The sequence below is a fragment of the Branchiostoma belcheri genome, unplaced genomic scaffold, assembly GCF_001625305.1.
Source record: "Branchiostoma belcheri isolate BF01 breed outbred unplaced genomic scaffold, Haploidv18h27 scaffold10, whole genome shotgun sequence".
Taxonomy (NCBI): Eukaryota; Metazoa; Chordata; class Leptocardii; order Amphioxiformes; family Branchiostomatidae; genus Branchiostoma; species Branchiostoma belcheri.
The window spans coordinates 390760-410806 of NW_017802380.1; the positions used below are offsets into that span (position 1 = coordinate 390760).

Here is a 20047-nt window from a genome sequence, read left to right on the forward strand (position 1 = left end):
TTTGACCTTGCTATCTGACCTTGAACTTTGACCTCATATGAACCGCTTCCTTTTGCACTTATAATGCAAAGGGGAGCGTCAAATAATCAAATACGGATATTTTTCAGTGTAACTTCATGGAATGATAAAACAGGAACCAAGGATTACAAAAATGTTAATTTTGTTTCGATATGTCATGTTTCGATTCGTTATGAGCTTTCGAAATTCGAATTTTTGGTAAAAATTGGTAAAAAAATAGAATGTTTACTTTTGAAAACCTGTAAAATATTCGGATTACATATTTGAGCCTGCTGCATGCATTCATCTGACTTTTTGTATCATTTCCTACATTTCAAGCTTTAAATCATAAAAATCCGTCTATTCTATCCGGAGATATGAGTGTCTAAAAGTTCTATTCTTAAAGGCCTTCTGTGGGGAAAACCGTTGCTAGGGCCGTTGCTAAGGAGGCACTTGGCTGCTTTCCCAGCAAAATGGAGTGCACACTATATGGAAAACTTGAAGAAAACTCCTAATCGAGGAAAATTATTAATTTAAAGGGCCTTGGAAATCTATATTATGTTTCTATGGTAACCGTTGCTAGGGAAAATATACCTCCCTAGCAACGCAGGAGATAATGGTTTCATAAATGGCAATAGAGGGCGACTTGTGGGAAAATGTCTATTTCCTGACCATTTTGAGTGAAGTACCTTAGTGTATGCATGGAGGAATCTCATTTTATCTCCAGTTTTGTGGCATTTGGAGCTATTTTTAACTAAAAATGTCTGTATGTCTGTGTGTGTGTCTGTGTGTGTTTCCGCAATTTTGTGGTCAGCATAACTTCATAAAACCTTTATGGATTGTGATGATATTTGGTATGTTGGTAAGTCTAGGAAAGACAAAGGGCAAGGTCAAATATGGGCCTCCTGGTGGATGACCTTGGTACTGCAGCAGAATTTCCGTTTTTTGTATCTTTTGTCCTGGACATGCTATGGTCTTGATTTTTGAGTGGTGGATAGCTTTACCTGCCAGTAGTAAGTGGTGTGGGTTTGGTCCACCTAACAGCTTGTTCTGGAACTGCAAGGGGGTTTCTGGCGAAACCTTTCAGAGCCGATAAATTCACAAAGGAACAGGATAATTTCAACGACCTCCCTTGGGTAGATATGAGATGCAGCCCTACAGCTACTCGTGTGCGTTGTACATATTCGACACTTCGTTACATATTGACCTTGTACGTCAGGTTCTGTCAACTGGATATAATTTTGGAAACCTGGTCAGACGTTTCAGCTAGTATCCACTAGCTTATAAACCTGGATTTCCCCTCTGGTCTCTCAGTCACTGACGAAGCTAGTGGATACCAAAATCATATCCAGTTGCTTAAAGCTTTTTTGGCGTATCTTATTACCTGGATGTCTAACCTTCATCGACAAATATTCCTTGACCTTCAAATTCAAGATGGCGGAATGTCGATGAAAGTGGTAACGTTAAGTTACGTAGGGAGGTAACGTGAAGCTGCCCCCCCCCCCAAGGAAACATTTATTACAACAATATGCCACGGGTCGCTTTCCACAAGTTCTAATAAAAAAATTAATGAAAACCTAACAGATTAATTTAGAATCAGTAGTTGACATTGACCTTGTGTCCGGATAAGAGGTTAAGTCAACAAACGGTCTGGCAAGGACGAGGGAATACATTTGGGATTATGGACGTGTTCTTTGTACATGACTCATGCTTGATATTGGCAACATATGAGGGTGTCTAATGATTACAATATTGTCCAAGTAAAAACAAAGTTGAGATCAAAAATGTTGATAAAACGGAGAGCTGTGTGAGGAAACTGTACCAGGATACAGTATTGACCAAGTAACGGCAAAAGACGTATATAAAGTGGAGAGTTTAATAGTCCAAATGTACAAAAGTAGCAATATTTATTTCAACAGTTAACACATAAAACCGAGGTGACTGAGAAGTGAATTGCTTCATCAGTGTCCAGGGCGTAACGCTACAAAAATACATATACGTAACTTTAACAGTGACATTGTGAGAATCAATATTTACTCTCCAAGCAGAGGTTGTGGGGGAATGATCTTTAGCTTTTCATATATGGCCGTTTTTTGTCGCTACCCTGGTGGCCGGCGACCTTCTCTGGCTAATGGATACTGTCTTGCCACCGAAAGGGATCTGCTTGGAGATTAGAGAATCAATTCATATCAAAGTGCTTCCTTCGCTGGAGTCCGACGTCGAAGACACGGAGTCTGACCGCTGAAGCGCGTTGGATTTGTGCAGATAGTCCAGGAAGTCCTGTAAGTTTTTGGCGTTCGAGCAAGCTGAGGGCGACACAGGGCCCACCGTCTCCTCCGGTTCCGCGTAAAATGTCGGACGGGGAATCTTAGAGGGCGGCCAGGGGACCGGGTCCTGTCGGGGCGACACGGTTCTGGGGAGTTTGTGATCTGAAGGGACAGGTGTGCACGGGCGTAGACTGGATCTTCTCTGGTCAGGTGAAGTGTCATCTCCAGAGCCAGAGGAAGAACTGTCTGTCTCTTCAGCCTCGTGATTTTGTCCAGAATTCGTCTCCCTGCTGTATGCGTTACTGTTGTACGGCTTTGCCGTTGTTGATATTTGTCGGTTAACTGTTGTTGTTACTTGGCGGTCGACTGCGTCGTGATGTTGTCCAGAAATCGTCTCCCTGTTGTATGCGTTACTGTGATGTTGTGCGTGGCCGTTACTACTGGTGTACGTCTTTGCTGTTGTTTTTAATGTTTGTCGGTCAACTGTTGCTGTTGTTGTTACTTGGCGATCGACTGTAGGCGGCGAACTGAGGCGTTTTGACACAGATTTCTTCCTCCCGTTGACTTCTTTCAGGAAGTCCTCGTAAACTTCCCGGTCGACTTCAGTGCGGTTTCGTCCGACAACGGCGCAGGAGTCCGACACACGACGTCTCTCATGAGACCCACCGGCCACGGTTCGACCGTGCGAGGTGTGATTAGATAAAGCTATAGATGTAGAATAGTACGAATTGTTTTGTTTAAAAGATTCTGACATGCTGTAGCTGGCATCTGTTGGTCTCGTGGACCTAGAGCCACCAAAAGTGAAGCTTTCTTGTCGTTTATTATTATCGAAAACCTCGTCAATGAGAGGCAGCGACTTGGATCTGGCCGCGGAGAGGCTGGTTGTTTCTCTTTGGTGATTCGCAGTTCTGTTCGACGTCTCATTTTGCGCGCACTTTTCCTTGATAACGAAACTGTTGGCGCGCTCCAGGGGGATTCGGCCGCTCCCTTTGTCGCTTCCGTTGCTCTCCGCTGCTAGCGCTTCTTTCCTACTACTATCCGGGGCAAAGGAAGGTGTCGTCTTTTCCTTCAGGGTCCTTCTGTTTAAGGGTAACTCTTTCTCACCCGATACTTCTAACTTTCCCATTGCGGAGCGCGGACGAGGTTTTGGGGAGGGAAAGTTTGTGACACTTTCTGTGTTACCTCTGGGACTTATCGAAGCTCGCTCCTTGTTAGGAAAACTGCTTGTTCTGTTTCTCTCCTCTCGCAATTCTTTCTTGATATCTGAAGGGATATTTTGTGCCATTTCCTTCGCGTTTCTCCCAGCTAAGGGTCGCCCCCTTTCGCTTGCGTTTTGAGGCGGCGAACTGGGACGTTCTAACTTCGCCATTGCTGAACGAGGCCGAGGTGTAGGTGATTCAGGCCCGTTGCTAGATGTGCCAGGAAAGGCGTTCCTTCCTCTGATACTTTTAGGACTGATTGAAGTCCGCTCCTTGATGTAATTACCGTTTGACAAACCACCGGTTCTGTTTCTTTCTTCTGTCGTTTCTTTCCTATTCTGTGTTTTAACGGAATAATCGTCTTGTGTCTTTTGCGTTGTGTACCTCGCTGACAACGGGCGTTCTTTTTCGCGTGCGCTTTGAGGCGGCGAAGCCGGACCTCCTAACTTAGCCATAGCTGAACCAGGGCGTGTCCGTGGTCGCTCAGGCTCGTTTCTGTCCGTCGAGGAGTAACCGTTCTTTGTTGTGTATCCTCTAGGACTAATAGAAAGCTGTTCCTTACTACTATTGATAGGAAAAGTACCCCGTCTCATGTGTAGCCTGGCGTCAGCCGACTTCGGCCTTGGTCTCGCGACGTTTTCAGACACAGTGGGCAGGCCAGACGGCAAGGACTTCCTCCTGGTCTTAGGCCGAGACAGCCTCTCCCAGAACGACTCCAGACTTTCCGGCTGCTCAGCGTCTGAGTGTCTGGGGCAGACCGAGCAGCCTAGCGAGCCCCGGCGTGGTGACGAGACCTGCCTGTCTGACTGCATGAACGGGGACTCGAAGTGGCCGGAACTTTTTGCTCCCACTTTGGACAGAACGCGCTCCGATGGGGACTTGCCGCTGTCTCTTCTTCCGACGATTCTCTGGGTTGAAAACCCGTCTGACCAACGTCTGGCTGTCCGGCTAGTTTTCTCCTTAGGCGCGTGAGGGAGCTGCCCGTGTGCTAGATCGACGTCATCGAGAGAGGATGACCTTCCGTGTACGGGGCAGCTTTTCTCTCTCTGCGCAACAAACTCCGTAGTAGTAGCAGCACTTTTGACAAAAACGTCATCTCCAGGCTTCGCTTCCATATTTGGAATCGCCGCCATGACGTGTAACTTTGCGTCACGGTCTCGCGTGTCCTGATTGGTCGGCAGCTCCACGGTGTCCGCGCACACGAGCTGGTAGTTCTTGGCCTGTAGGTCCACCGGCTCCGTCCGGTCCCGCAACACGGTGTGCTTACCTGTACAACAAAACAACAAAAAATTTAACGGCTCTCAGTGGCTAATGTGCAGATGTTCTCACATCGGCGCACCAAATCCGTAGGGTGTTTTTGGTACCCAGTTAGACAGATTAGCCTAAGAGGCTCGGTGGGCGTCGCTCCACCGCACATGGCGGGGAAGTCGTGTAAAGTGCCTTTCCCAAGGGCACAACGTCGGGCCACGCCGGTGAGTATCGAACCCGGGGCCTCTTGGTTCCAACGCTCTAACCGTTGCGCCACCGACGCCACTGTGTTACATAGGCCAATATATATACAACGCTTTAGTTAGACGAAATTATATTATATCTGACTCAACCAACTGATGTACACTCTAGCAGTTACTCAAGCAACTGGATGATTTTGGAAATAACCGTTTCCAAAAATCATATCCAGTTGCTTGAGTAACAGCTTTTTGGCGTATCTTATTACCTGGCTGTCTAACCTTAATCGACGTAGTATATTGTTAGTTTCGATACATAGTCAGAACTTGCAAGCAAGCATTACTGTAGGCATAAGAGTACATGTTAGCTAGATAAGTAGTACTGAAGAGTTTGCCATGCATTGTACCCGTTACAATTGTTGTGCAATAAGGATTGATTTGACTTGACTTACCGCGGGAGTCACGGACAACCATCATGACGTTATTTCCGGTCGCCTTGTCGGGGGAGGAGACGTCATTTCCGGCTGGTGTCCCATCAGAGGAGACAGCCCGCTGGTGTGGGCGTGTCATTGGTCGATCAGTCTCGGTTTTGTCCGTCGATGGGTGACCGTTCTTTTCTCCGCCTCTCTTGTGAACAGGTGGAGTTTGCCGAGTCGTTCCAGAGTCGTGTTTGGGCTCTGTCCGAGCGACCTGGGCAGAGAGAAGAAGTTTGCTTTTAATAACATTCAACATTTAATGTCGTACTTTAGAGAGTTAAGATGTCCGCACCGTGCATACATGTTGTTAGTAGTACATTTAACGTCCTATCCGGAGCTAGGTACTCATTTCCACCTGAGTGAAGTGAGGAAAGTCATGTTAAGTGCCTTTCCCAAGGGCACAAGATGGGTAGGTGACATGGGTAGGATTCACCTACCCATGTCATTCGAACCCGGGACCTCTTGGTCCTGAGCCGAACACACTACCGCTACGCCACACACCACACGACCCCACTTGATATCATATCCAAATCATCAGTAGTCATCTCTCATTGTCTCTACTCTCCAGACAGCTAAAGCTCACTGAAAACGCCGCGGTTAAGTCGTTAAGTTTGAGGCTTTTGTCTGCGATACCCAGAAATGAAGACAATTCGGGAGCAAAAAGGTTGTCCAATAATAGCAATACGTGGATATGACATGAATGATACTACGATTAATATCGCTTCAATTTTTGATGACCCTAAAACCAGTACAATAGATCCAGTACCGGTGCAATAGCTCAATTGGTAGAGTGCTCGCTTGGTCAAACACACAGCACTACCAGCGGACTAGCCCCCTGCTGTAGTGCCCTGCACAACTGTGTGTCGCCCAAGGGCTATGGAAATGGAGATGGGCACCACCCCTATGCTCTGCATAGAGTGGAACGGGACCTAGCTTTTTTTTTAAACCACAGATATGATTAGCCTCCTTCGCGGAGCGCGAAACCTTCTCTCCGTGGCAAAAACTCCCTCGGCAGCAAATCGTCCCTCGCGGCGGCATATTACTGGCGTCGCTCAGAGAAAAAATAACGCCGACGCCCAACAAGACTGCGAAGGAGGCTAAGATATGATACTTTCGAAGTCTTAACTACAGAAACTTCTGAAACGATTGTCAAGAGAACTGGAGCGGTGAAAAAGAGCAATTTAAGAGCGGCTACATGACATTTATTACCCCCGAGCTTCTGAAGAGTTATGGTGCCTACACAGCAATCAATACCTTGTCAATAAAGGTACAGTGTGTTTCACAAAGGCGTTTGTTTGAAGTTCTGTACTTCGTTGATAACATTCAATAGCTCCGCAGTTTGAACTTTTCACTCGGCGGGTGTGAAAGAAGAGGTCGAGGACGAGTGTTGACTAGTTGAGGTGTTAAACCTACACGACACGATAGCGATCATATCCAACACAACACAGGTACAGTGATAAACTGGAAAGGCTACAGAATCAAGCTGCAAGATTCTGTATGAAAACTATAAAAGAGGTGCTAGTGTCACAGAAATGAAAAGTAACCTACAGTGGGTGTCACTATAAGACAGAAGAAAGTGTCCAGACTATGCATGATGTGCAAAATGACGAATAAACTGGTGGACGTCCAATTACTAAGTACCCAATACCAACCCAGAAGAGAACAAGAAATAGCCATGCCTTCAAGCACCAGAGTTATCAACCAAGGATTAGGGTGTTCAAGAATTCATTTGTTTCTAGAACTATCGCAGAGTGGAACTCGCTGTCACCAAGCACAGGAGGGGCATTGTCATTAGATAGCTTTAAACAATGTCTAGAGTTAGATGTTCAAGGGATAGGTGTAACAAGTCGATCGGTGTAATGTAGCCAGCTACCGCCGCGCCGCGTGCCTGCGAAGCTGGTGTGTTACGAAGGGCGGTTATACCGACTATACAGATACAGATACAGAACTCCCAAAGGGAGCAGACTTTAGGACGTTGAAAGGTTCAATGCGTGTACGCTATTATCTTCTTTCACGTTGGACTAATCAAAGACATTATGTAGGATGTATGTCTATAATGTTCTTAATCTTGGACTAACGTTAGTATGGCTAATATCAATGAGAAATGTTGGAGGCTGAATTAAAGAAGATTATTTTCCGAGGTACAAGATTTATTTTAATCCCACGTGAAAGCCGTATCTTAATTGGATAATACCGGAGAACGACAACTTGCCAATCGCTCTGTAATTGCCTTTCGCTGTTATTAGTCTGACAGAACGGGTACACTAAAGTCATTAAGTCCTTGTTACGTGTTAAAGTTAAGTTAAATGTTTACAGTTATTCTAAACTATTCTGAAACTCATGTCGCTCGAATCGAACCAAGAGCTCCCGGGTTCGAGTCCTGACATGCCGCTGATATTGTGCCCTTGGGATTACAACACTCATTTTTCACCTGAGTGAAGTGAGGTAATTCGTGTAAAGTGTCTTCTCAAGGGCACAAGATCGGTGGCATGTCAGGTCTCGAACTCAGGACCTCTTGGTTCCGAGTCGAGCATTCTGCCCCTACGCCACACAACCCCACAAACCAGCAGAGATTGTTGGATGAATGGAAATTCCTACGGCATACATGGGTTTCCTGTACTTTATCCGGTATTGACCTTATCTGTGTAGGTCACAGCATTTATTTCTTTTTAAGTGAGCCATGTCTCGGACGGAAAGTTAGCTCATTTGTCGGTGACGTCAAATCAATACTGGCTAAATCACCCGGATTTCGAAATCTTTTCGAGCTAGTATGCCCCGTGCAAGGACATCTTGTAGACGATGTCGGCCCCCGTCGGGGTTCAGCGAAGGGTGATGGGCTACCAGATACCAGATACCTTTGACCCAGTGTTGACGTCACACTTCAAAGAAGCCACGTGACAAGCTTCACTGGGTCAGTCTACTGAGGAAGACTAGAGTGACTGGTCGAAAGCTCTAGGTGAGAGAACTTTCTGTGTTGGATCAAACGTTTTAACTATAAACATGTAACTATCAACACCGATGAACTTTCATGATAACTTACCTTCTTGCCAGTGTAAGACAACTGTATGGTACTCAGCGGGCCGGTGGCGAACTTTTCCACGCACATCTCGGGCAGGTCGAACACGGGTTCCGGCAGCCCAACCTGTTGTGCAATAATTGTTGTTCAATTATTATGCAGCAAGTTTAAACTGCAATTTCCAACACAATTAATTGGACTCACCCAAACTCCAGTCTTTGTCAAGGAATGAACAATTGTTCAATTGTTGTTTCAATTATTGTCTCAATTGCTGTTTCAATTACTAGTATTGTTTTTTGTCTGAACGTGACCCAGTGATTTGTTACTTCTTTGATCATTTAAATCTTTGTGTCACAGAGAAAGAGACTGTCACTTAATTTTGGTCAAAGAGTTGAAAGGTCAATCATGTTTCCCATAACCGTTTTACATGTAATACATATGTAAATAAAGTTGAAATAAATAAATAAAAGACCTGCGCGCCTGTCCTCGCCACTTCCAACAGACACACCAGGAAGTTGTGCTCGTTTCTCCCCTCCACTAGATCGTTCGTTTCGAATAGAAGCGTCTCCGGGAACTGCAGACTGCGGCGGCACCAGTCTATGAAGAGGGACACGTTGTCTCTGGCCTGGAACGACCCCTGGGTGGCTCGGGGGGAGAAGTGGACGCGGTAGTCCGTCCCGCTCTCCACCTATTTACAGAAGAGAAGTCAAACCCTTCAGACATAGTTTTAGACATAGTTATAGTTCTAGACAGTACCTTTATCATGTAGACTTAAGTTATTTTATATCCTATTTCATTGTTCTTTTATGTTTTGTAATTTGCAATTAGCCTCCGGGCACGAATTTGCAATAAACTTTTCATTATTTCATATCAATTTCATTTCATATCAATTTATGTATACTATTGTTTCATTATTGTTATTGTATCATTTTGCCCATGTTTGAATTATTTTGATAACAATTCCTTATGTATGTATTATTTCAATTCAATCATGTTTAGTTTTGGTTAGTATAGAGGAGGAGGGCTTAGCATAAGATAAATAAGCTTTTTGCCTCCTCCTGCACCTGTTTTATTTATCATTAGTGTATTATGTATTACTTTTTTTATTGTTGTTGTGCAAATAAACAAACAAACAAACAAATAAACAAACAGACCTCCCACGTGTTGGCGTGGTGACACAGCACCACCCCCGTGCTCAGGCACTCGACCAGGTCGTCCGGGGTCAAGTTCAAGTCGTAGAGGGAGTTTAGCCAATCAGAGAGCCCGTTCCGGATGACCGACATGTACTCTTCCGTGGAGTTGAAGTGTCGGATGGAGAGGGGAGACGGGGAGGTGTGGCCGTGAGGTGTGCCTGTAAGAAACAGGAGGAGCGAGTAGAAACAGATAAAAATCCCGGGCCGGGGTTCGAACCCACGACCTTCCGAGCACCAGTTTCAAATCCGACGCTCCTACCGAATCAGCTAAAAGGTCTACACCCATCAGCCGGGTCAGTTGGTAGCGTCTATAAACACCCCACTGTTAAAGTACTCCCCCTTTTCTTTTCGATTCGTCTTCGAATCTTCCGAATTCGACATCCCTGGAGCGACACTCTTTGCCAGAACTCCCAGGGCCGGTGTAGGAACCACTGTAAGAAACGGGAGGAGCCAGTAGAAACAGATAAAAACCCCTGGTCCCGGGCCTGGGTTCGAACCCACGACCTCCCGAGCACCAGTCAAAAGGTCGAGTCAGTTGGTAGCACCTATAAACCCCCCATCCGGCCAATGTTACATACCTGGTCTGGACGTGTGACCTCGCGGTGTACCTGGTCGGGACGTGTGGCCGCGCGGGGTACCTGGCCGTGATGCCATGTTTGACAGTAAGAGCAGACGTCAAATAGTCATACCTGAGGGATAATGGAAAGAAAATTAGAACATAACATACTGTAACAACACATTGGAATCACATATTCTACGAGGACCACCATAACACTTAATAAGTTTAAGGTGTAAAGTTAGGAAAGAAGTTTTTCTCGCCAATGTACAATCTTTCTGCAGTGGTATAGTGATAAAGGTAGCCTCCTAAAAAGACAGACACAAGTTACAACTATTAATGAAGTATAGTAACATAGTACATAACATGTGTGACAGGCTGAATAAAAGTTCTAAACAGGAACTATGAGGCTCCAGATGTCTTACTGAGGGACGACTGCGTGTGCGAGATGTCGGTTAGCTGAAGAATGAATCCCCTCGAATTCACAAATACATACGGTATATGTTTGGAGAGTTTACTGACATTGGTTCTAGACAAATAGAAACTCTACAAAACGTGTGGACCATCTAAGAGTGTGTTGTTGTCGTGAGAACACTAGCCGCGTACTTGAATGCTCGTTTGTAGTATCTAATGACGTAGGGTGTACAGGACTAGAACAAATCTCCAAGCAGACGTTGGGGTGAAAGTCTGTAACGTGTATTGACTACCTAGCTTCTCCGCGACACCACCACAGTACCATAGAATAATCTCCAAGCAGATCTTTTGGTGGGGGTAAGACAGTATAAAATTGGCCAGTCTGTAACCATTTCCCCACGCAAGTGGTGGTGGTAGTGACAAAAAAGGCCATATATAACAAGCAAACGATCTTCCACCATCAACCTCTGCTTGGAGAGTACCAGAGAAGCCAAGCAGTCAGAAAATGTTACGACCTTCTGCTCCAATATCTGCTCAAGGATTAGCCAGGACGGCCATAACAGTTACAGTGCGACACAAAACAAGCATTGCTCAACAAACACACTTCGCTGGCGTTACCGGCCTTAATCGACAAGTTTACAACAACAATAGGGATCACTTTGCACCTTGTTGAGACAGGGTACGGCACCAAACGTCACGAACCAAACACTGGATCATGCTCGTGTCAATTCTGATATAAACTCCTCACGCACGATTAAAGATTAACGTCGCTGGATCCAGATTAAGGTGTGTTTTGACACATGGAAAGGCTGAACCCGCTCAGTTAATTCTGCTGGCGGTGACCAAAGGTTTGCATAGTCTCCATAGCATGCAAAAAAAACTGGGGGTTTTGGGGGTCCTCAGGGTCTTTGGGAGCTTTTATGTGCTATTTTCTGATTGCATATGGACAACATAGCCGGCCTGGTTGAATTCCCCCCGTTTTTTGAACTGGGCTAATCAGAAAACAGCCGACGACCACCAAACCCCCAGTTCTACAAGCCTGCTACGGAGGCTAAGTTTTGCAGACATTTGCCCTTTCGCAGTCATGTCTGTACTTTTAATTTGCTAAATGTTGGTTCGTGAGCAACGGCGTGTGCAACAGGTGAACTTCAAAGTCGGGGCGCTCAAACAAAACATCACGAACTCAGTCTATATACTTTACTCTTACCTGTAGTTATGCGGTCAACGCCAGGGCCGACGTGTACCCTCTGTAGAGTCCCGTTTGGTGTGAGCTGGAAGTTTGTTACGGTGCGGTCACATTCGTAGTAGTAGGTCGTCGGATGATTCTGATGCCGTAGATTATTTTTTTCAGGCAGTCAGCCTTTTTCTCGACAAGACAGCTTAACGACACACTTGTACGACACACGTAGGACAATCCCAAGAATGCCGTCGTAAGACGACGTGCCACAGCTACAAGAGTGACAGAAATAACCATCGACAAGGATCCAAGATAGCCTTTTCCGTAACAGGACAGGTACGACACACGTAGGACAATCCCAAGAATGCCCTCGTCGTACGACGATGTGTCCGAGCCTTCACAGGTCCCGTCGTGGGAGGCATGGGCAAATAACCACTATAAAACCTTCAGATTAGCAGCGATAACCTGTCGGTAATTGTCCTCCGATCTGTTCCCTAAGACGAAATTGAAGACCGCTGCGTGCCTCTTACAGAGCCGTGTGTGCGGAGTTGGGTCAACAGTCCGCCTTACCTTTACCAACCTGACAGCTGGGACGGTAAACAAGCATTGTGAGAGAAATCAGATTACATTTTGGGTCGCCCGGCTCGCTACGTCACCGTGTGTAAACTCACGGCACGGCTTTGGAAAAGGCCGACAGTTTTGGGACAAAGGTTACTATGGGTGGGGGCAAAAATCAGCGCGGTGTTTGGGCAACATCTACAGAAAGGAGAGAAAGGGAAGGAGTTGTTTAAGATAAGCCTGTGCCGCTTGTTGTAAACTATTACGGCGCGTTGATAGCTATACCTGTCAGAAGGTCGGGGCATTCAGGCAAAATCTTTTTGAGTGGCACAAAAAAAACCAAGGTCCCAGGTTCGAGTCCTGACATGCCACCGATCTTGTGCCCTTGGGAAAGGCACTTTACACGACTTTCCTCACTTAACTCAAGTGAAAATGAGTATTTTCCTGTCCTGTATTCGTCCTTTGTGTTGGTGGCCGCATAAAATAAGTTGATATAACTTGAGTGTGCTGTCACCATGTCCAGTCATCAAATGTTGGAATTTAAAAAAAAGAATTGCGCAAGAAACGAAAATCCACTCTAAATTAGACTGGTAGCAACACTGTGGAATAAACGTTACAGTTAGCTACTACCTCGTAATTTCCCTAAAGGTGGTAGACTATAGTGGAGGACATTTCAGCACGAGGGTCATAGAAGAGAGTAGTTAAAATGTATTTAGCCTTAATTCTTTTCAGAAAAGAAAATGTACTGTTATCCAAAAAGGTCAGGTGTCATAGATTTTGTGATAAACTACACTACACACACTACACTGTAACCCGTCTTCTTAGAAACGCGCTTACAGCAAATGGGTGATTCTATTTTATTTCAAAGTTAGGCCACGTTGATTTGATTATATGGATGACATCGACTGGGAACCCCAAAACTGATACCAGCCTGCGAATAAAAAAAGGTTTGACAAAATGAGGTGCCTTCATTTATTTATGAAATCTACGTGGTCATGAAGGTTGCACAAAATGAATGACACAGAGTATGCTATGGCGAATAATCTTCTCTTCAAATTCATTTCTTTACACCTTTAATTGGTATCGTTTTCCAATATTTTTTCCAACTTACGGTATACATTTGCTCATTTTGCAGCTGTTTTCTATGGTTTACAGTATGATGATCCATATAATGAAATCGACATGGCCTTAAACATTCCTATTGTGACACCGAGCCCGGGTTCCAAGTCAGGTAGTGCCGCAACCCATTAAACGTTTTAGTCGTAACATCTCTCTAACATGGGACACCGCGACCGTTACGGATCCTGTTTGGCAATTCCTATGCAGGACTTGTGCTGATCCCCCGGAGTAAGCCAGTAAGTGGTGTCATCTGTCAAAGTCAGGAGATATGTAATCCCGGTTCTTTATTAATCCTAGCGCCGCCCCCGTTCATATCTGCCAAGTTGTGCGGAGTAAGTGCTGCAGACAGTCTCGGGGAATACTGCGTGCTGTCGTGAGAAATAACGTCTGGGACGAAAGGTAGTGGATGTTACCTGAAACGTCTGACCGTTTTCAAAATCATAATCCAGTTATTTGAGACACTGTTTTTCTGGGCGTATCTTGTTTATTACCTGAGTGTCTAACCTTCAACGACGTAGTTTGTTTCTCGTGTGTCAGACCTGACACTTTCTGGTGACTGACTCGAAGGACTATAACCCATTAGCAATCGCAGCTTCTCAAGTTCCATCGGCGCCTCTAGACTTCAGATTCCAGCTTGATCGATCAAGTGAAGAGAATTTTGTCAGTCTTCTGAGTGAGAATTGATTGATTTTGTGGACTGGAGGACGGATAATCCAGTTAAAGAAGCACCAGGCGTCAAAGAGAAAGGAAGTCAATCATGGTGAAAATTAATGACATCCATGTCGTAAAAGATGAAGCGTCGCTCTATCCCAGTATTTCATAGAACTATTATGTTTTATCATATTTGTCTACTATGTAATATTATCCTATTCTTATTATTAAGTAATGTAATTGTTGTAAATTTTAAAATCTGTATTTAGTGTAGTGCTTTGGTGATGTTATATATATGCTGTGCAATACATTTTTATTTGTGTGTACACTAGTTGACTAGTAATTGTACAAGCTGTACAAGCTTAAAAAAACAGCTTCCAATTTGCTGTATCATGTATTGTATGTCTATAAACCAGCCATATGTAACTATTTTTGTTCATAGTTGTATTGAAAAGACAAATATCAGTGAGGCACACTAAAGGCTAAATGTTACATAAGAAGTGCTTCAGAGCTAATATAAATCTGTAATTCATAGAAAACGGGACAGTGATACAATTTCTCGACCTACGAACTTCTGAAAACAAACAGCTCGTATGACAGAATCTATTGGACCGAGGGCGCAGTTTTTATTAGCATTAAATCATGACCGTAAAAGAGCCCGAATGATATCCGTTATTGTACATTTCAGCCTAAACGGGCTGTATACAACACACACACAAACGCGGTATACAGACACAAAGGTAGGGGCGACAGGTGCAGGAAAAAGAAAGTCTAGGAATTATTTGTTAACTGTAATGTTAAGTTCACGAAACGGAAGTGACAGTGAAAACAGTGAACATGACAGTACAGTGGAAAAATCAGGAATTACAGTACCCGTTTGACGTACAGACCATATACAGTTGACGTAAAGGCTTTTTTTTAAATCCCAAAAACAAGAACAGGGAGCTAACACAAAAGAATAATCCTGCTTCCCTGTTCAGAAAGCTATAATCGGCTAAAAAGCATCAGTTTTAAGCGCAGAGAAACCTGAAACAGATACACGTATATGTCAGAAGTATATATAACGTTACTAGCTGCTATGAAGATTTTTTTGAAGCCGCAAAAACAAGGACAAGAGAATTAACACAAAGACAATGCCTGTCTCCCTGTGCATCTAAGCTGTAATCTCAGTTGATGGCTTCCTCTCGCCAGCTAAAAGTATCAATTTTAACTATAGTAGTAAGTGGCGTACAGACCATGTACAGTTGACGTAAAGCTTTGTTTTAAATCCAAAAAAAAAAAACAGGGAGCTAACACAAAAGAAAAGCCCTGCCTATTATCAAAGCAGTATCATTTTTAGAATCTTTTTTATATACACGTAGCTCAGAAGTACACTGATAGTTACAAAGATTTGTTTTAAACTAGTACAAAAAGCTAACACAAAGACAATGCCTGTCTACTTGTGTGCATCTAAGCAGTAATCTCAGTTGATGGCTTCCTATCGCCAGCTAATGTACCAAGGATAATCAGGAACCCGTTTTAATGGTCGGTAGAACACAGGACATTAATCGTCCATTAACGTGACACATTGATTATGTTCTAGTATGTTGGCGCGTGCGTGGGTATGTCCTAACATGCGTCATACGTCAGGACAAGAGGAAGGACGCGTTTAGCGTAGGCAAGTCTTCTGTAAGGCCATGTTGATTTGACTATATGGATGACATCCTCCGGGAGCCCCAAAACTGATGCGCGCGTGCGAATAAAAAAAAAGTTTTGCAAAAACAAAGTTCTTTTCATTATGAAATCTACGTGGTCATGAGGGTTGAGCAAATGGCACAGAATATGGTTTGGCGAATAATCTAGTCTTCAAGTTCATTTCTTTACAATTTCGTCTTTTTTCGTTTGATTTTGGCATTCTACGACATTGGTATAGTTTTTATTATTTTATGGTATATTTTTGCTCATTTTGCAACTGTTTTGTACGATTTACAGTATGGTTGAAAACTTTTTTTTTTGGAAACGGCCGAAAATTCATGCTCGCGCGGATGTCATCCATATAATCAAATCAACATGGCCTAACAAGTAGGGCCATCAGGGGACACCTGGGGCAGGATCTTTCCTGATACATCGGGACAAGGCAAGTTCTACTGGGCAGCTTTGCGGGAGTCAGAGATTTTAAATTCTGTGTCTGCGTAACACCAGTGCACCAGCTTCGCAAGCACGCGGCGTGGCGGCAGCTGGCTTTATTACACCGAACGACCTGTTACACACAACCTTTGCACATCTAACTGCAGGAGTTGTTTAAAGCTATCTGGTGATAATGCCCCAACTGTACTTGGTGGCAGCAAGTTCCACTCTACGATAGATCCCCTCAACTTTTACTGTACATTCATGCCTCCAAGGGCTACGTACATGTCTATCGTACGACCCAGTAAACATACTTGTGCTCGTATAACAAAGAAATATAGCAAAGCACATACTACGATACACGAGTTGAACATAAGTATCATAGTAGACAAAAGTGTTGTACCAAGCTAACGTAGTAGAGTCAACTTCTCGCCTCTCTGTACATATATATATCAATCTTAAGATCATCAGAATTACCTCTAACGTATTGCAATCTTACTGATTCCATCCCTTACATGACCTTGTCCCTCTCTTCAGATCTACAGCTCCCGGTCGTTCTCTCAGGAACAAAAACGCTATCTCTATCCCCCCCGCCAGAACAAAAAGACTACAGAACTCTTTCCTTCACCAGTCAATCAGACTCTATAACCGGATTGTACAGATAGAGTCTGGCAGAAGATAATGGACCTTGTAAATATCTGGGTTGTACACTTACTGTACTGTTTTTATAGTTGTTGTAAATATATAATTTTTTTATTGAAGAGATTCATCAGTCACGTATAGTGTAAGTTCAGTAAGATAATTCTTTCAATCAGTGACTATTAATCCTAAGGTACATACCTCCGAATTTTCGACGACTAGTCAGTTCGTCTTGGTCACGGAATAATCCTAGTCTCGCAAGATCACGCGAGACTAGGACGAGACTTTGCGGTTACCCCCGACACGATCCCCGTCAAGGAGATCGTCACAGCCACCGAGGTCGCTTGCCAGAAACTTGACCAAGAGGAGGCATCGCTACTGAGGAACGAGGTAGTAGGCATTCTGCAGAATGCCAAACCCCCGAAGCCTAACCTTACCAAGGAGGAGAAACGTGCCATCAAGTCACTGAAAGGTAACAAGGACATCGTCATCCTCCCTGCCGATAAAGGTAAGGCTGTTGTAGTCATGGACAGAACAGAATATGTAGCACAATGTGAGAAACTGCTCGATGACAAGAATACCTACAAAGTTATCGGGCCCACGAATCCCACCAAGAAACTCAAGGGCAGATTACAGAGGAAGTTGAGGGAGATAAAGAAGGCAGGACATCTTGACCCAAAAGTATATGACAAGATTTACCCCACTTCAGATGCCACCCCTAGGTTCTATGCCACACCAAAAATCCACAAAGATCCACTTAGGTTGAGACCTATTGTGTCGGGCATCAACTCTATTACTTACCATCTTGCAAGGCACCTAGCAGACCTCCTTAAGCCCTTAGTGGGACAGACTGCAGAACACATCAATAACTCTAAGGACCTGGTCACCAAAATCCAACAAGTTAAGTTGGAGGATGGGGATGTCTTGACCTCTTTTGATGTCACAGCCCTATTTACCAGTGTCCCGGGGAAAGAGGTGGTTCAGATGGCGGTTAAGAGGGCTGAGGAGGACCCTAGCTGGAAGAGTCGTACCCTGCTCACTCCTGAGGAATTTGGGGATCTCCTCCTGTTGGTTGTGAGCACCACATACTTCCAGTACAACAGCATGATTTACGAACAAACGTATGGTATGGCAATGGGCTCCCCGCTATCCCCCGTGCTTGCCAATTTGTTCATGGAAGAATTTGAACGGAAAGCCCTGGACACAGCCCCACACCGCCCCAAGTTTTGGGGTAGGTACGTGGATGACACTGGGATAGTCAACCAGCAAGCACATGAGCAAGAACTCTTTGAACACATTAACCAACAACACGACAGTATTAAGTTTACGATGGAGAGAGAACAAGATGGTCGCCTCCCCATGTTAGATGTGATGTTGATTAAGAACCAGGACCGTACCATCACCACGGATGTCTACCGGAAGGAGACACACACAGACCACTACCTACAGTGGTCCTCCAACCACCCCGTCCAGCAGAAACTCGGCATTGTTAAAACCTTAATGCACAGGGCAGACACTCTCATTCAGGACCGCACCCTGAGAGAAGTAGAGAAAGGGAAAGTGAGGAACGCACTCCGTCACTGCGGCTATCCGGACTGGGCCCTTAGAGAAGGTGACACCAGAAAAACACAGCAGAGGAACCACAAGGACACACAGCGTGGAGACAGGGGACAAACTCCCTCCAGCTTTGCTGTACTCCCTTACATTAAAGGGACTACAGAAAGACTGAAACGAGTGTTTGCCAAACACAACGTTAGCCTGTTTCAAAACCAGGCTACACCCTACGGAATGCCCTGGTGAGCCCGAAAGATCCTTTAGATCCGAGTGAAAAGTGTGGTGTCATTTATAATTTGTCTGCGAACACTGCGGTGAGACGTATGTGGGAGAAACAGAGAGATCGCTGGGGGAAAGGTCAAGTGAACATCAGAAGTCGATTGACCGTAAGGACTACAAGTCTGCACTTAGTCAACACCAGTTACAGACTGGACATAGGGTCACCACCCAACCTATACTAGACACGATCGAAATTATCGACCAGGAAGCCCGCAACGCACATCGGAAGATTAAGGAGGCCATACACATCCAACTAGTGGGAGCCAAGCTGAACCGCAACGAAGGCTGGGAGCTGCCTAAGCCCTACCTACCTCTACTCCGCAAGGAGGCAGAGGGGGGCAGAAGATCCACGCAAGTCTCGTCCTAGTCTCGCGTGATCTTGCGAGACTAGGATTATTCCGTGACCAAGACGAACTGACTAGTCGTCGAAAATTCGGAGGTATGTACCTTAGGATTAATAGTCACTGATTGAAAGAATTATCTTACTGAACATAATTTTTTTACATTTTATCTTGTAAATATCAACGCCATTCAGGCAACATTGTATGTCACGTTTGTCTGTTATGTTTGGTATCCAAATAAAGAATTGAAACTGAAATTGATGCTGATTCCTAATTATCTTTTATGGCACCTCAGCAGTTTGCATATCCAGGGAGCATCGTAGGTCTCTCCGGAGTTCCTTTGTTCCATTTTGACGAATGTTGCCGTGATAACGCAAAATAACCGACAAAATGGATCAGCCAGATTTATCAGGATCTTGCAGGAGTTGAGACCCCTCCCTGTGGGGATTTGGAGCACAGTTTGCATGAAGTTCACCATTGTTTGTTGCCGGGTCTCCGATGACTCGTGCCATCTGCACTCCTTAGATGAGTGATGCGGCGCCAAATCTTAATGGTGCATTTAATTTAATTTAATCATGAAGGTTTCTCTGATACGAGTATATCGTTGGGGTATGAAAACGTAGCCGCGGCAGGGTGATACTCTTGGGTATAGTAGGTCACAGAAAGGGTACTCTTGGGTATTACCCCGATCTTAACCAATACTTGCTCGATTAATAGGTTCATGGCAATATTAAAAAAAGGAAAGGTCTCCCGTGCCCTTATCCAGAGCGTAGGGTGGTGCCCGTATCCATTTCTGTAGCCCTTGGGCGACACACAGTTGTGCAATGCACTACAGCAGGGGGCTAGTCCGCTGGTAGTGCTGTGTGTTTGACCTTCCCACACTCTTTCTCATATATGCTGAGTGCTAAGCAGAGAAAGAAGTGTGTACCATTTTTAAAGTCTTTGGTATGACCCGGCCGGGGTTTGAACTCACGACCTCCCGGTTACAAAGCGAGCACTCTACCAATTGAGCTATTGCAATGTTACATGGTGTAAATTTGCCGGGGGGATCTACGACATA

General features: G+C 44.8%; 2 protein-coding genes across 2 annotated transcripts; one reads left to right on the forward strand and one right to left on the reverse strand.

Moving 5' to 3' along the window:
* Nucleotides 1-2181: 2181 nt before the first annotated feature.
* On the reverse strand, nucleotides 2182-10247 carry LOC109468709. Its single transcript, XM_019767025.1, has 7 exons — nucleotides 10172-10247; nucleotides 9555-9751; nucleotides 8873-9088; nucleotides 8425-8526; nucleotides 5361-5598; nucleotides 4047-4730; nucleotides 2182-2426 (listed from the first exon to the last, which is right to left on the reverse strand). Exons 1-7 carry the CDS (start codon nucleotides 10245-10247, stop codon nucleotides 2182-2184), a joined length of 1758 nt encoding a protein of 585 aa, XP_019622584.1.
* A 3233-nt stretch (nucleotides 10248-13480) lies between these two features.
* LOC109468717 lies at nucleotides 13481-18613 on the forward strand. Its single transcript, XM_019767038.1, has 2 exons — nucleotides 13481-13529; nucleotides 17091-18613. Exons 1-2 carry the CDS (start codon nucleotides 13481-13483, stop codon nucleotides 18611-18613), a joined length of 1572 nt encoding a protein of 523 aa, XP_019622597.1.
* Nucleotides 18614-20047: the final 1434 nt, after the last annotated feature.

Bases quoted from the DNA above. Each gene is read 5' to 3' on its own strand.
- LOC109468709 (XM_019767025.1), bottom strand. From the start codon at position 10,247: ATGGCATCACGGCCAGGTACCCCGCGCGGCCACACGTCCCGACCAGGT. The intron at 9,752-10,171 runs GTATGTAACATT...TGTTTCTTACAG, and splicing joins AGGTCACACGTCCAGACCAG to GCACACCTCACGGCCACACC. The intron at 8,527-8,872 runs GTCTTTTATTTA...ATTGCACAACAG, and splicing joins TGGCGAGGACAGGCGCGCAG to GTTGGGCTGCCGGAACCCGT.
- LOC109468717 (XM_019767038.1), top strand. From the start codon at position 13,481: ATGGCCTTAAACATTCCTATTGTGACACCGAGCCCGGGTTCCAAGTCA. The intron at 13,530-17,090 runs GTAGTGCCGCAA...ACGCGAGACTAG, and splicing joins GAGCCCGGGTTCCAAGTCAG to GACGAGACTTTGCGGTTACC.